Source organism: Podarcis erhardii (assembly GCF_964252035.2).
Source record: "Podarcis erhardii genome assembly, chromosome: 17".
NCBI lineage: Eukaryota > Metazoa > Chordata > Lepidosauria > Squamata > Lacertidae > Podarcis > Podarcis erhardii.
Window position 1 is genome coordinate 34362339 of NC_138515.1, and position 14572 is coordinate 34376910.

At 43.5% G+C, this 14572-nt stretch overlaps 1 protein-coding gene across 11 annotated transcripts in view; it reads left to right on the forward strand.

Annotated features, from left to right (window-relative positions):
* The window catches only part of ADGRL3 (adhesion G protein-coupled receptor L3), a 555597-nt gene that overhangs the window by 297103 nt on the left and 243922 nt on the right, over positions 1 to 14572 (forward strand). For all 11 annotated transcript variants that reach the window (XM_081844774.1, XM_081844780.1, XM_081844782.1 and 8 more), the window contains exon 5: positions 8365 to 8474. In XM_081844774.1, coding sequence (XP_081700900.1) covers positions 8365 to 8474 — 110 coding nt within the window. The remainder of the gene's footprint in view (positions 1 to 8364; positions 8475 to 14572) is intronic.

Here is a 14572-nt window from a genome sequence, read left to right on the forward strand (position 1 = left end):
CATCCACACCACATGAACCATTAGAATATTAAGGGTAAGAAAGATGCTTTTCATAATGTTTCCACTGGTTTCACTTTCCTTCCTGATTGCTCTGAGCTCCTTGCATTTAATTTGAGTCAGATTAAGGACATTTACGTATAGAAGCTGACGCACAATGCAAACAACATTGCAAGGGATGCTGCTGTCTGGTTTCAGAAGAGGTAGCAGGCCAAACAAACCATCTCACCAACAGCAGTTGCTGAGTGATTGAGCTCTGTGTAAATCACTGGATTATCTGCTAAAATCCTGTGATTTCTGGGCATTAATTGCAAAGCAAACTCCATTTAGTTTACTGAGATGCTGAAAGGCAGCTGGAGATTAAGAGACAGATAACAAAAGAGGATTGGTAATGGTATTCAAAACCTTTCACCTTTAAATCATACACAGTACAAACCTTACTGTCTAAATTGCAAAAATTCCTTTCCCCCCAGAAGCTTAGAGCTTTTTTGTATGCAAAGCATCTTTTCCTCATTTTCCAAGTCAAACACTGTATTTAGAAGCTAGCGCTGCATACATTAATACTTACAAAGATTATAATGTTGTTTTTAATCTACTGTTATACAGATCGAAACAAATGTGGAAATACCCATTTCGAATCCAAGAACAAATGCAAAATTCAGACAGGAAGCCCACTGAAGCAAGCCCAGTGAGGGGAGAGATAACTCTAGGACTGGTCACCCCCAAGACCTTTGCGCCCCCCACCATTCAGCCAGCACTTAGAGTAAGAAACAATGAAAAATAGTCTGTCACCATGTGCAATAGTAAGCATGTCTGTAAGCACATTGAACCATGATGTGGAATAACCAGTTAACAACAACAAAATTATAGGGGAAAGGATATGCACAAAAGTACCCATGAAAGTTTAAAATTAAGCCAAAGTACAGTTGAGCTAGGTCTCTGTATGCTTTAAGATTGTTAACATGGGGAAAGCGAATGCAAGGATCCAAATAACCATGCAGAACATAGCAGTTGGGAGCCATCCCATGGCTCTGCAGCCCGTACCGTATTTTTCCGTGTATAAGACTATGTTTTTTACTAACAATTGGGGTCGTCTTATACGTGACTGGTGAATACACAGGGGTTCGGGCTCTGGCTCAGTGTCAGGGGTGTGGCTGAGTTGGACGCCTGGGGAAAATCTGACTCTATAGATGAGGGAATACAGTCATAGAGCAAGAGTGGGTTAGTTTGACTCCCCTTCCTCCTGAGTTTCCAACCGCAGATAGAATAGTAGACTCAGAAGGCTCGCAGTCGGGGGGGGGGAAAGAGTCAGCATTGGGGGGATCGCTATGCAACCAGAGTAATTCATTTATGTTAGGTCTAATTTGAGACAAACACTCATCTCCTCATCAGCACAAAGAAGCCTTTCTCTTTTCTGATCTTTCTTATTTGTCAGAGTTGAAAATCCCTGTTCACAAAAATATGTTGTGGAGAACGGTAGAATAATAGCTAGTGCTGTTCAAGGAAGGCATGTGTGTGTGTGTGTGTGTGTGTGTGTGTATGTTATATAATATATATAATATTTTGATGGTATACTACAGACAACCACTATTTTGTGTGGTGGTTTCGTTCCCAGCCCCCAAGCACATCAGTGGGGTGCAGATAAGTGTGCCCTGCCCCATTCCACCCAGTCCAGCCCCCATTGCTCCCTCTTCTGGGTCCAAAAAGATGCTTGAATTGGCAATCACACATCAATTGGGTGCCCCTAAAATAGTCGCTCCTGTATACTATACTACACTGAAATGTTGAAATATTCGTTTGATTGTCCTTGAATCTTCCCCACACACTTGCCATCATCTCCCAACACACTAGTGTGGTGCACCACACCCTTGGAGAACTACTGGCCTCCAGTAGTAAGGAAATGCAAGATGTGCTCACAAGGGCCCATCTATCTGAGCCCTTCTCTACCGCTGGAACATAGATTGGTATGAGCAACCTTTGGCCCATGATGTCTCAGCTCCCTTGCACACCCAGAGAGTAGGCAATTTTCCTGAAAGTATTTCCTGCTGGGAGAGAGAGGGGAACCTGTTCAATGGCAACAGCCTCCGGGGACTGGATTAAGTCCATATAACAGGCAGCACTGACTTGCTCCTAACTCCTGATGTGATTGCTGTTGTCTTCTGTTGGCAATAGAAATGTTCTCTAAAGGTAGCTAGTTTTTAAAGTGTGAATGACATCACTGATCATATCAAATCACAAAAGACAGAGAGGTTTTATATCATCTTCAACACATCACTGAAATGGGAAAGTACACAGTCACCAATCCATGTCTAGTAACCTTTAAAGAGTGCATTTAAGCGTGACATTTCAATACACGCACTACTGAATATTTAGCTCTCTGGTTTTATTTTATTTTTTGCTTTCTATTCTAATTCATCATTGCTATAGTGTTTCAATATCTTAATCTCCATTTTAAACTGATTTGTCGTGATGTTATAATCTATTCTATTATTCTGTTAATAACTGTGATTTTTAATTTGTTTTTATTTTGTACATTGTCCAGAGAGCTCATGTTATTGGGTGCCTGATAAATTGGCCATTAGATCTGTGTCCTAAGTCCCTAAACCAGAAAGTTCTAGGCAGAAGTCTGCCTGTACACATGGATCTTCATAGCTGGATTAGAGTGACGGTAGACTGAGGAGGAGTTAACAGCATAAATGACATTGATGTAACCAATTTATGACCACTGGTCTACCTTACAGCCCCTTCATGGTGGCCTAAACCAGGGGTCACCAATGCACCCATCAAGGACTTCATCGGGGCTCCAGACTCTAAGCTTTCATTTCATCCAGACTTCCTAGAAAGGAAGTTATGAAGCAAAATGTGCAGGTACCCTTCTAATAAATTCCTGTGAAATGAAGCTGCCTGGCTGCTCCCTGCCTACGTTTTAGCTGATGAGTCAGAGCTGTGCAGCTTGATAAGTTAGTTGTTTGGACACCAAGGTATTGGCATTCATGGGGTCCTAAAGCACTGCTGTTTTTCCTTTCCTCTTTAGCACACTTTTCCTGCTTCTGCCTTGTTTTCTAGTTTTTTGACTCTCTGTAATTTGCTCTTCCTTTTCACTTAGCAACTGGTAGTAGGATTCATCTGAGATCAGGTCCCTAGAGATTATTTTCTGCAAATATTGCTACAGTGGCACCTCATGTTACTTACTGCCCCGCTTACGAATGCTGTGGGTTACGCACTCCACTAACCCAGAAGTAGATGCCCCTTGTTGCGACCTTTGCCCCGGGATGCAAGCGGAAATTGCAGCGGGAGGTGCCATTAGCAAAAGCGCTCCTCATGTTACCAGCAGTTTCCTGTTACGAACGGACCTCGGGAATGGATTAAGAATGTAACACGAAGTACCACTGTACACAATAATTGACAGTGGATTTAAATAATCTCCCCTCACCCCAAAAACATATGTTAAAACTTTGTAAAAAAAGGTTAGGCATGTCTCCTGCTGTGCAGGGGTTTAAAAACAAGGCACTCAAAGAGAATTCACTGCAGAAAGTCTGTGCAGCAGCCAGTTAAGCCTCCTCTGCCATGGAAAGACAATTATGGGGAAAGTATCACCATGACTGTGCTCTCTCTAATGCACACCTTCCAACATTTCTCTGATGAAAATAAGGACGTCCTATTACATTATTAACCTAGACAGCATCTTAAAAAGCAGAGACATCACCTTGCCAACAAAGGTCCGTATAGTTAAAGCTCTGGTTTTCCCAGTAGTGATGTATGGAAGTGAGAGCTGGACCATCAAGAAGGCTGATCACCAAAGAATTGATGCTTTTGAATTATGGTGCTGGAGGAGACTCTTGAGAGTCCCATGGACTGCAAGAAGATCAAACCTATCCATTCTGAAGGAAATCAGCCCAGAGTGCTCACTGGAAGGACAGATCCTGAAGCTGAGGCTCCAATACTTTGGCCTCCTCATGAGAAGACAAGACTCCCTAGAAAAGACCCTGATGCTGGGAAAGAATGAGGGCACAAGGAGAAGGGGACGACAGAGGACGAGATGGTTGAACAGTGTTCTCAAAGCTACCAGCATGAGTTTGACCAAACTGCAGGAGGCAGTGGAAGACAGGAGTGCCTGATGTGCTCTGGTCCAGGGGGTCACGACTAAACGACTAAACAACAACATTCCATTATTATTATTATTATTATTATTATTATTACCCACCACTCTATGCAGCTTCCAACATATAAAAGCATTTTAAAATGTTAAACAATAAAAAGCTTTCCTATACAGGGCTGCCTTCAGATGCCTTCTAAAGGTTGTCTACCTACTTATCTCCTTGGCTTGGGCGTCACATAACTCCATACCCTCTGATGAAAATAAGGATGTCCTACCCTATCCGCCAAATTTCTCCAATGAAAATAGGAACAAAAGCGGGACATTCCAGGATCAAATCAGAAACCAGGACGGCTTCTGTAAATCCAGGACTGTCCCTGGAAAATAGAGACACTTGGAGGGTCTGCTAATGTTGTGTTATGTCATGACCTCCATGACAGCCATTTTGTGTTTTGCCATGCCCCTCCACCATGGCAGCCATTTTGTGACTGATACCCACAGCGCGCTCTCAAAATTCATGATGTGCCCACTGGTCCAAAACAGCTGGTGATCCCTGGCCTAAACAGAGAACACAAACTACAATATAATAATTTCAGTTTATTCATCATGTTTGCTTTCACTGATGTGCTGTCTAATAGTAGATATGCTTCAATGTTAATGCTTCAGAAGAAGGAATTCCTTAAACAGAACTGTTACGTTTTTCTTTTCATGGACCCGAGGGTTAAAGATGTAATCAAAGATGGAAATCCAAATAATCTGCTATTTTCTTCATTAGGAAAGCTCTGTTATTTATTGTATTTATGGATCTTTCTGAATATGAAATTAATGGCTTTCTGGCCTACGCTGTGAAGCAATTATCTGGATTCTGCAATGCTTTTACAGGAAAGTCCTGCCACATGCTGAATGCAGTTGGTTTATTGACAGGTTTTAATTATATCTCTGGCTTCCTACAGCTTTTGGGGAGGATTGCTTTTCAGTGACGAAGCTGAAGAATATTTCTGTTCACCAGCCTATAAATCCTGCTCTCATTAAAACAATCAGCCAGCTACAGTTTTGACAGCAGATTGATATTTTTACATTCCACTTGAGAAAAGTCTTCACAGCTCTACTTGTCTTGTTGGATTTTGATTTTTTTGAGCCAGATTCTCTAGTCTTAAATGTGCATATATTATGCAAAATGCCATTCTAGTTTTTTTGCAAGCTCTTGGCATTATGCAGATGTTCCTGGTATAAGTTCCACGCATGACATAAATGAACGTATTACTACTTTTACTGCATTTTGAACAGCAAGGGGCATGGCACTTTCATGTGCTTGGAAGGAGGCAGTGGGTGGTTATGCTGTTTCTTAACATTTATGCGCATTTGCAGGTTTAACACATTAAGCATTCCAGCCAAAAGCCATTGACCCCATATAATCTCCAGGGCCAATAGAGGAGGGAGAAAGGTTGTTTTCTGCTGCTCCAGAGAAGCGGACACGGAGCAATGGATCCAAACTACAAGAAAGAAGATTCCACCTAAACATTAGGAAGAACTTCCTGACAGTAAGAGCTGTTTGACAGTGGAATTTGCTGCCAAGGAGTGTGGTGGAGTCTCCTTCTTTGGAGGTCTTTAAGCAGAGGCTTGACAACCATATGTCAGGAGTGCTCTGATGGTGTTTCCTGCTTGGCAGGGGGTTGGACTCGATGGCCCTTGTGGTCTCTTCCAACTCTGTGATTCTATGATTCTATGATTCAATACCAGCACCCCAAGATAGCTGTAGAGATCAAACTTGACTTTCTACCTTTCTCAGGGCTCAGTTGCACTGAAGGTTAATGGGGATTTCAAGCTGCTTGTGTCGCCATTTTGTGTGTGTGTGTGTGTGTGCGCGCGCGCATCCACACAACATCCCGCTCATCCAAGTGTTAGCCACACTTCCCCCACCACCACTAAATTCAGATATTCCTGATCCACGGGGATATTCTGATATGGGAAGAAAATCCAATATGAAATGTGTGCTACCTGACTGGCGCATTGTGTGGCTGGATTTTATTAACATAAAAGGTGCAACAGTGTTTCACAGGAGCAATTAAGAATCCTTGCCTGGTTGGAGCGACATATATGTCTGTTGCCTGCCCTTTTGTGTAAATCTGGTATATCAGAAAACTTGTGTTTCAGTTAAAAAAGGAAGGTAACAAATAGCTCAGGAAGGTAACAAATAGCTGCTGATACACTCAAAAGCATGGGTAAGCAAACTAAGGCCCGGGGCCCAGATCCGGCCCAATCGCCTTCCAAATTTGGCCCGCGGACAGTCTGGGAATCAGCATGTTTTTACATGAGTAGAATGTGTCCTTTCATTTAAAATGCATCTCTGGGTTATTTGTGGGGGTTGCCTGGTGTTTTTACATGAGTAGAATGTGTGCTTTTATTTAAAATGCATCTCTGGGTTATTTGTGGGACATTGGTTCATTTCCCCCCCCCCAAAAAAAAATATAGTCCAGCCCCCCACAAGATCTGAGGGACAGTGGACCGCCCCCCTGCTGAAAAAGTTTACTGACCCCTGCTCAAAAGGGACATCAGCTTTCCTGGCTTGGAATGTCGCACACATCTTTAAAAATTATTTTATGGCTCACTTTGTGTAAATCCAGTGCGTTGCAAAACTTGTACAGTGGTACGTCGGGTTACATACGCTTCAGGTTACAGATGCTTCAGGTTACAGACGCTGCTAACCCAGAAATATTACCTCAGGTTAAAAACTTTGCTTCAGGATGAGAACAGAAATCGTGCTTTGGCAGCATGGCGGCAGCAGGAAGCCCCATTAGCTAAAGTGGTGCTTCAGGTTAAGAACAGTTTCAGGTTAAGTATGGACCTCCGGAACGAATTAAGTACTTAACCTGAGGTACCACTGTATTAAAAAATAAAATAAAAACTTTTTTTTAAAATACCTGCACACATGCTCACAATGAACCTCAGGTTTCCAGAACTTAAAAATGTTACTAAGGGGAAGTACTAACTGGGGACAACACACACTGTGAATATATTCCACCAACTAGTGTGTGTGGATGGAAAGATCGATTTGGGAGGCATAAAATCGCAAGTGCTCATGTGTGGATGGAGGTGCAGAAATGCACCCAGGAAAACAGCAAGCCACACATGCACGTCCCAAAGTGCAGAAACAGCCTCAGCCTCCGTCTCTCCGGATTGCAGTCTTCTTCAAAAACATTTAGATTTACATCATCCTAAAATATATATTTAAAAAAATGAGGGAAGGAGCTAAACTAAGCACTGGGAGGCATGACCTTTTGCAGAAACGACTCTCACCTTCCAGAGGAGTGTGCAATTATTTTCTAATCATTTACCTATAATTTACTAGCAAACTGTGTGTCTGGGAAACTAGTAAAGCAGTGTCCTTGGGTACCACTGGATACATTAACCTTTTCCTTCCCAAAGTTCCACTTGAAGCTGCCCTCTATTGAGGCAGGTCATTGGTCCACTGGTCTAATGTTGTCTAGTGTTTGGGAAACACTCCTGTAATGAATGTGAGAGATGATGACGTGCCTAAGGCCACTGGATGTGTTCAAGGCGGAAGCATGGGTTTTAGTGGCAATAGTTTAGTGACTTTTTCAGCCCAAGGGTCACATCCTGCACCATATCAGTGGCTGGTAATGTGAGAGGTCAAAAGTGAGTGTTGCAAAACAGGTGTGAGTCTTCCAGCCATGCAAAACCGTGTTTCTGCACATACACACATCCATCCATCCATCCATCCAGGAGAGCCAGAGTGGTGTAGTGGTTAAGAGCGGTGGACTCGTAATCTGGTGAACCGGGTTCACTTCCCCACTCCTCCACATGCAGCTGCTGGGTGACCTTGGGCCAGTCACACTTCTCTGAAGTCTCTCAGCCCCACTCACCTCACTGAGGGTTTGTTGAGGGGGAGGAAGGAAAAGGAGAATGTTAGCCGCTTTGAGACTCCTTTGGGTAGTGATAAAAGGGGATATCAAATCCAAACTCTTCTTCATCCAAGCAAGAGGTATTGTCCAAGTCTGGTGTCCTCCAGCCAGGAGCTAACAGAGCAGAGCCAGTGAGAGGCATGGTCTGGATAAAGAAGCTTAGGAAAAAAGGAGTGGTCTAGGGAGCCCTGAAGGACTGCATTCATCTGCTGGACTTGAGGTTCTCCACTCGACCAATAATCATAATCATAATTGCAGCACATTGGATGTTTATTTAAATTTGGATCCACAATATAAATATTTCCTTCCATTGCGTTTCTGCTCTTACTTTGCTCCTTTCTCTTTCAGGTGCAGCAACCGGACGCAGTGTGCTGTGGTGGCAGGTCCAGATGTGTTTCCTGACCCTTGTCCAGGAACATACAAATATCTAGAAGTGCAATATGAATGTGTCCCTTACAGTATGTATACCACGTTCTTATCATTATTTTTCTTTCTGTGCAAGAATGAGAATTTTTGACTGTACAGTTGTTTCCCCCAAGGGATTGTAAAATCACTTTGTCGTCCTGTAGGAGAATCGGTGTGCTATTTTACCTATTTCCACTGGGTAAGGAACTTCCTAGTCTGAATCCTGCTTTTGCCAATAGCTGGCCCAAGGAAAGCCGCTCCCACTCTGCCTTACACACCTCCATTTCTGAAATAATACTATGGTGGTTTTCATTGATAAGATCTCATGTCGCAAGACGTGGTAATGGCAATGGCTTAGATAGGCTTAAGACGCCATTAAACATGTCCATGTTGGGTTCATTTGCCCAAAGCTATTGCTAAAGAGGCTATATTTAACCTCCAGGGTTCAAAGCAGTTTTTGGGAGGAAGTAAACAATGACAATAATAATAAGTAAACAATAAACTTCCTTTATGCTTTTCATTTGTGTTCTTCCCATAAAACATATCATATCATTCCCACTGTGGGGAAGGAGACGCTGTCCTAGATGAGTATTTGGTCTGATTCACCATGGCTTTTTTCAAATTCTTATGAAAAGTATTTTGAATACCCCCTCCCCGCCCACAAAATGTTATATAAATGCTAAGCAGTATGAACATTGTAGGTGCATGTTACCCGACGGTGGTGGTTTGTATTATTGACTTTTCATAATTATGCTTAAGTAGAGCACCTCCTTGCATTTTTGGAACAGAAATGGAAAGTGTGTCGATGAGAAAACAGGCCACGTCCGTTTCCTTACTGAATTGTACCTTTCTACACCAATGGCATTTCTTCAAGCTCTTTTCAGCGCTAAAATTCAGCTTCGGAGGCATTGCTGTATCTGCGTATTGGAATATCGCTGGACTAGAACAATGTCAAGTTGTTTTAAAAAAAAATATCACACTGTTTGATTTTCAAAAAAGTAGGCAAAGCTTTTTACACTCCTGCTGAAAAAAACAATAACACTAAAAAAAGGAAAAAAGAAAGAGTGTTGTAGCAAGTAATAATTTACTTTACCAGGGGCTTCTCTCTACAGTTAGCACTGCAAGGATGAATTGGAGAGCTGCCTTTTGGATGGTTCCCCTGTGCAGAGAGAGTACACACACATGAGTTCATTAGTGAAAGACCACGTGTTATCTTCTCTGCCTGGAAGTGACACATTAGGGTCTTAGGTGACTTTTGGACCCGAGATCCTTTTTGATCAGGGATGCCAGAGGCTGAACCACATTTGTTTATTTCCTGAAACATAGATGCTGTTTGCTTGTAAAAACAACCCCAGGCGCCTCAAATCACAACCTGTGTGCAGGGCAGGTGGCCTAAACCACTGAATTTTGAGCCTACCGCATAAAAGAGAGATATCTGAACACTGAGCAGCTCCAACTGTGTGTATGTCAGGATGCAGAATGTCTATTCACCCTACATGCATTTGTGTATTTGTCATTTTTGTGCTGCTTTTCAGTTTTAAGTATTTTAAGTCCTTCCATCACCTTTTGTGTGTAGGGATCAATTGCAGACATTTAACGTATGAAGGGAGGCGCATCTGGGATGTGGTGATGTGTGGTGATGATGATGATGATGATGATGATGATGATGATGATGATGATTTTATTTGTATCCTGCCCTCCCCGGCCGAGGCTGGCCTCAGAGCAGCTAACGTCATAAAAACAGCACAATATGCATAAAAACAGACATCAATTCATTAAAATACATCTTAAAATCAATTCAGACAAGTTAAAATCTGGGCAGGTGGCAATTATCAGGTTGGAATTGAGAGTGGTTAATAATTGCCAGGACCAACTGTTTCCACTGATCATAACAAGGACCTGTGAGCGAATTGGGGGCCTCCTTTGGGCTTGTTTTATACAAAGGAAAGTAAGTCAAACTGCATCCTGCCCAAAGGCCTGGCGGAACAGCTCCGTCTTGTAGGCCCTGCAGAAAGATGTCAAATCCCTCCGGGCCCTGGTCTCTTGTGGGAGAGCGTTCCACCAGGCTGGGGCTTTCCAACATTTCAAACGTGAATATAGGGACACTTGTACTTCAGTAGGTAGGGGCTAGGGGTGGCGTCTGGCAGTCCAAAGACATGGGCAGCTGGGCAGCAGTGGACAAGTGCAATCCATAGTCAACTGAGCTACAAGCAAGAAATGAGGCCAGTCAAATGCATGTGATAATGCATTATAATTGTATTTTTACCATTCAGAGGATGGTGTTTACATTTTACAGCTAAGGCACAGCAATAACAGTATTTGGTTTGGTCAGTGAATGCATTGCATAGAATTCTTAAGCCAAAATAACTGTTAAGTAATCATAAAGATCATATCCATGAGAAGGTTGCCTCTGAGCATGTGCTTAGCCTGGGATTTTCAGCATATGGGATAAGCCCAGAGTCGTTACCACAAAATGTTAGATTAGTTTCAACCCCCTTCCCTCATTCCAGAAGCTATTTTAAAAACCAAATAAAAAGTGAAAGTGGGCACTTTTGTTTTGTTCAACTTGGTATTTTATCAATTAATTAAGGAAATGGAAATCAGAATATACTTCCCTGACCCAAATCCTTTCCGCCCTCAGTTCTACAGCCTGCAAACTTCCACTACGGTTGAGAGAGCAGAAACAGGCACCGTCACCAAGGGGTTTTCAAAATATATTGTTATAGGATTAGTGAGGGGGTTATCTTTAGGGTTCCCTCTGTGATTTTATATATGCAAAATGAGATTTGGTGGGGAGACTGCTGAAGGAGTCGAACCAGTCTTGTTATAAAGTTAAAGGCTCTGGCCAAGTATTTTAAGAATCTCTTTCTTTGCATGACTGGAAAGTACAATGACTTGTTGCCACAAAAACTGCTATCTGGAAATGATGTCCTTGGTGAGAGTGAGAGAACAGTAGACCTGGGACAGTGTCCTCTAAGACAGAGACCTGACTTGTTCTCTGTGCTGAATTTAAAGCAATGACTTTTCTGGGAGTGGGGGCAGAAAGCTAATGAGCATTAGGAAGGAAACAGAATAGGCCGCATCAATAGCAAATACCGCTTCTCCCCTTCAGTTTCAATCCATAGGAGAATGAATGGAGGCTATCTTAGAAGCAGCAGTGTAGGGGAATCAGGAGCGCCTTAATGCATAGATAATATCCAGAGTGGTTTTGCACCCTGTGAAACCAGCTCCTTCTGGAGAGACATTATAGGTTGCTGTCAGGTTTAAGCTCCATGTTTATTCCGAGGAAATTGGTCCTATGTGGGTTAAACCACAGAGCCTAAGGCTTGCCGATCAGAAGGTCGGCGGTTCGAATCCCCGCAATGACGGGGTGAGCTCCCGTTGCTCAGTCCCTGCTCCTGCCAACCTAGCAGTTCGAAAGCACACCAAAGTGCAAGTAGATAAATCGGTACTGCTCTGGCGGGAAGGTAAACGGCGTTTCCGTGCGCTGCTCTGGTTCGCCAGAAGCGGCTTAGTCATGCTGGCCACATGACCCGGAAGCTGTACGCTGGCTCCCTTGGCTGATAAAGCGAGATGAGCGCCACAACCCCAGAGTCGGCCACAACTGGACCTAATGGTCAGGGGCCCCTTTACCTTTTTAGCGCAAATCCCTCCAGTGGTACATTAAGGGATGTTTTTATGTCAGGTGAAAATATCTGCCAGTTGCTCAAAACGTATTCTCTGTAAAAGTGGTGTCTGCCCCAACAGCGGCAAATTGGGGGCAGTTGCTCTGCTGTCATTTCATGAGGCACCCGCCCTGTGGAACGCCCTCTGATCAGATGTCAAACTGGATCTCCAGTCTTGATCTGACACTTGATCTATAACACTACCCTGGATCTTCTCCTAGGCATGGCAGTTGGTTGTGTTGTTTGTGTTTCTCTTTGTGATGCTGTGGAGGAGCATTTATCATGCCAGGGCCCACTGCAATCTGAAGCGGAGCTCTTTTTCAGCCTTGCTATTGAAGACCCTCCAACTACAGATGCTAGAGTTTAAAGTTGGGGGCTTACTGTACATAGAAAGCATTTTAAAAAAATAAAAATAAATAAACTCTCAGAGCATCCTTCCCATACTTACTTGTACTGGGCTTGCAATTCTCTCATTGCTCCGTCATCTTTTCTCTTCAAGGCCTGAATTTCTCTGCTCTGAAATTATCCCCCATCCCCGAGCATTAGGCTAGCATGACTCTGGCATTTCATGGAGCGATGTGAAATCAAAACTCATTGCTTCACTCGTACCGTTGCGTAGAGGGAATGAGCCAGGAGGAGGTGAACATCAATCTTGCCACAAGTTTGTAAGGTGTCCTCATGAATAGTCGCTGTGCTCATTCATCATCCCAAGATGGCTTCAGCACTTCAGCTTGTTCCTGTAAGACTTCGACAATAAACTCTCTAGGCAGAGTCCCTGTCCCTTCTGTCTTCCATATCGTGATTAGAATAGTGTTGACACTTAATCAGCTTTAATTAGCGCTGGTAGGGCTGCAAGGTTATCCAACCTTTCATAAGCATCTGTATAAATCCCAGATAATCCCATCAGGCAGTGATCCACACAGACAATCGCCTCCAGACGAGAAAAGTCACAGGCATGATGTGACAGGAAACATTTGTCGGAAAGGAAACAATAATAATGATAACGATAATAATAGTAGTGTGTTTAGGTGCTTAAAGTGCTTCATGTACATTATGGGATTAATCCTTAAACATGAATTGGCATCATTATCCCTGTATCGCACATGAGCTGGGAGGCATGCAGGGCGGAAGCTGAGAGCAAAAAGCGTGTGCCAGAATCTGATAAGTGGTCAGATTGGAAGCAGGGACTTGCCCTATCCCTGCTTTGTAGCCAGTCCCCTCCACCAACTCTTGAAAGTGAGCCTTTGTTTATGCAGGAGGAAATGTCGCAGGTCTGAAAAAGTTGAACACTCCTGTTCTAGAGTGAGAAGATAACATTCCCAGTGAATATTGCCTGCATTTGCACAGTTGACCTCATGCTGAATTCAGTGTTCATAGGACCAAAGAAGAGATTTGCCACCTTTTCTAATGCTAGAATGCTGTACGTAAATGTAAAAGGACCCCTGACCATTAGGTCCAGTTGTGGCCGACTCTGGGGTTGTGGCGCTCATCTCGCTTTATTGGCCAAGGGAGCCGGCATACAGCTCATGTGGTCATGTGGCCAGCAGGACTAAGCCGCTTCTGGCGAACCAGAGCAGCACACGGAAACGCCGTTTACCTTTCTTCCGGAGCAGTACCTATTTATCTACTTGCACTTGGACGTGCTTTTGAACTGCTAGGTTGGCAGGAGCAGGGACTGAGCAATGGGAGCTCACCCCGTCATTGCGGGGATTTGAACCGCCGACCTTCCGATCGGCAAGTCCTAGGCTCTGTGGTTTAACCCACAGCTGTAAGGTAAAGGACCCCTGGATGTTTAAGTCCAGTCAAAGGTGACTATGGGGTTGCGGGGCTCCTATCGCTTTCCGGCTTACAGAATGCTGTAGCATATTCTGATACTGTGGGGGTTTGAACAATTGTAAGTACAGTACACTGGAAGAATTAACTTCACTGACACCAGGTGTTTTATTGCTTACCTGCCCCGGACTCCAGATCCTGACACTGGTATTGGCATCTTGCTTCTTTGGCAGTTCATTTCCTATCAGGCTGGCTGGTGAATTTATTTGCATCCTCTTTGCCTTCAGGGGTATCACACCTGGGTTCCCCCCAGTGTGTGGGAAGGCGTGAACTGGTCTGCATAAGTCTTTTGCATATCAACATTGCTGGTTTTACTTTTGCTTGCTGCCATAGTGCCAAAAGAAAAGGCAATTTTGTTACGTGGAATTATTTCTGTTGCTGACAGGAGCGTGGATGGGCTTGCATATCAATAAAAGTGAATGATGTTCAGGGTAACAGGGAATCAGAATTCAATAAAGCTTTATTGCTGCATACTCATGGGCAGAAGAACATTGAAAGGCATTAAATGGAAGCTTGCTTTTCCTTTCGCTGGACTTCCGAGCCAGCAAACAGGTAATTGAACAGCACCGCTTTTAAGAGAAATTGGGTACTGCAAAGCAAACCACAGCCACCTCTTCTTATTATTAAAGTTTTTGAAGGGAAAGGGGAAGAGT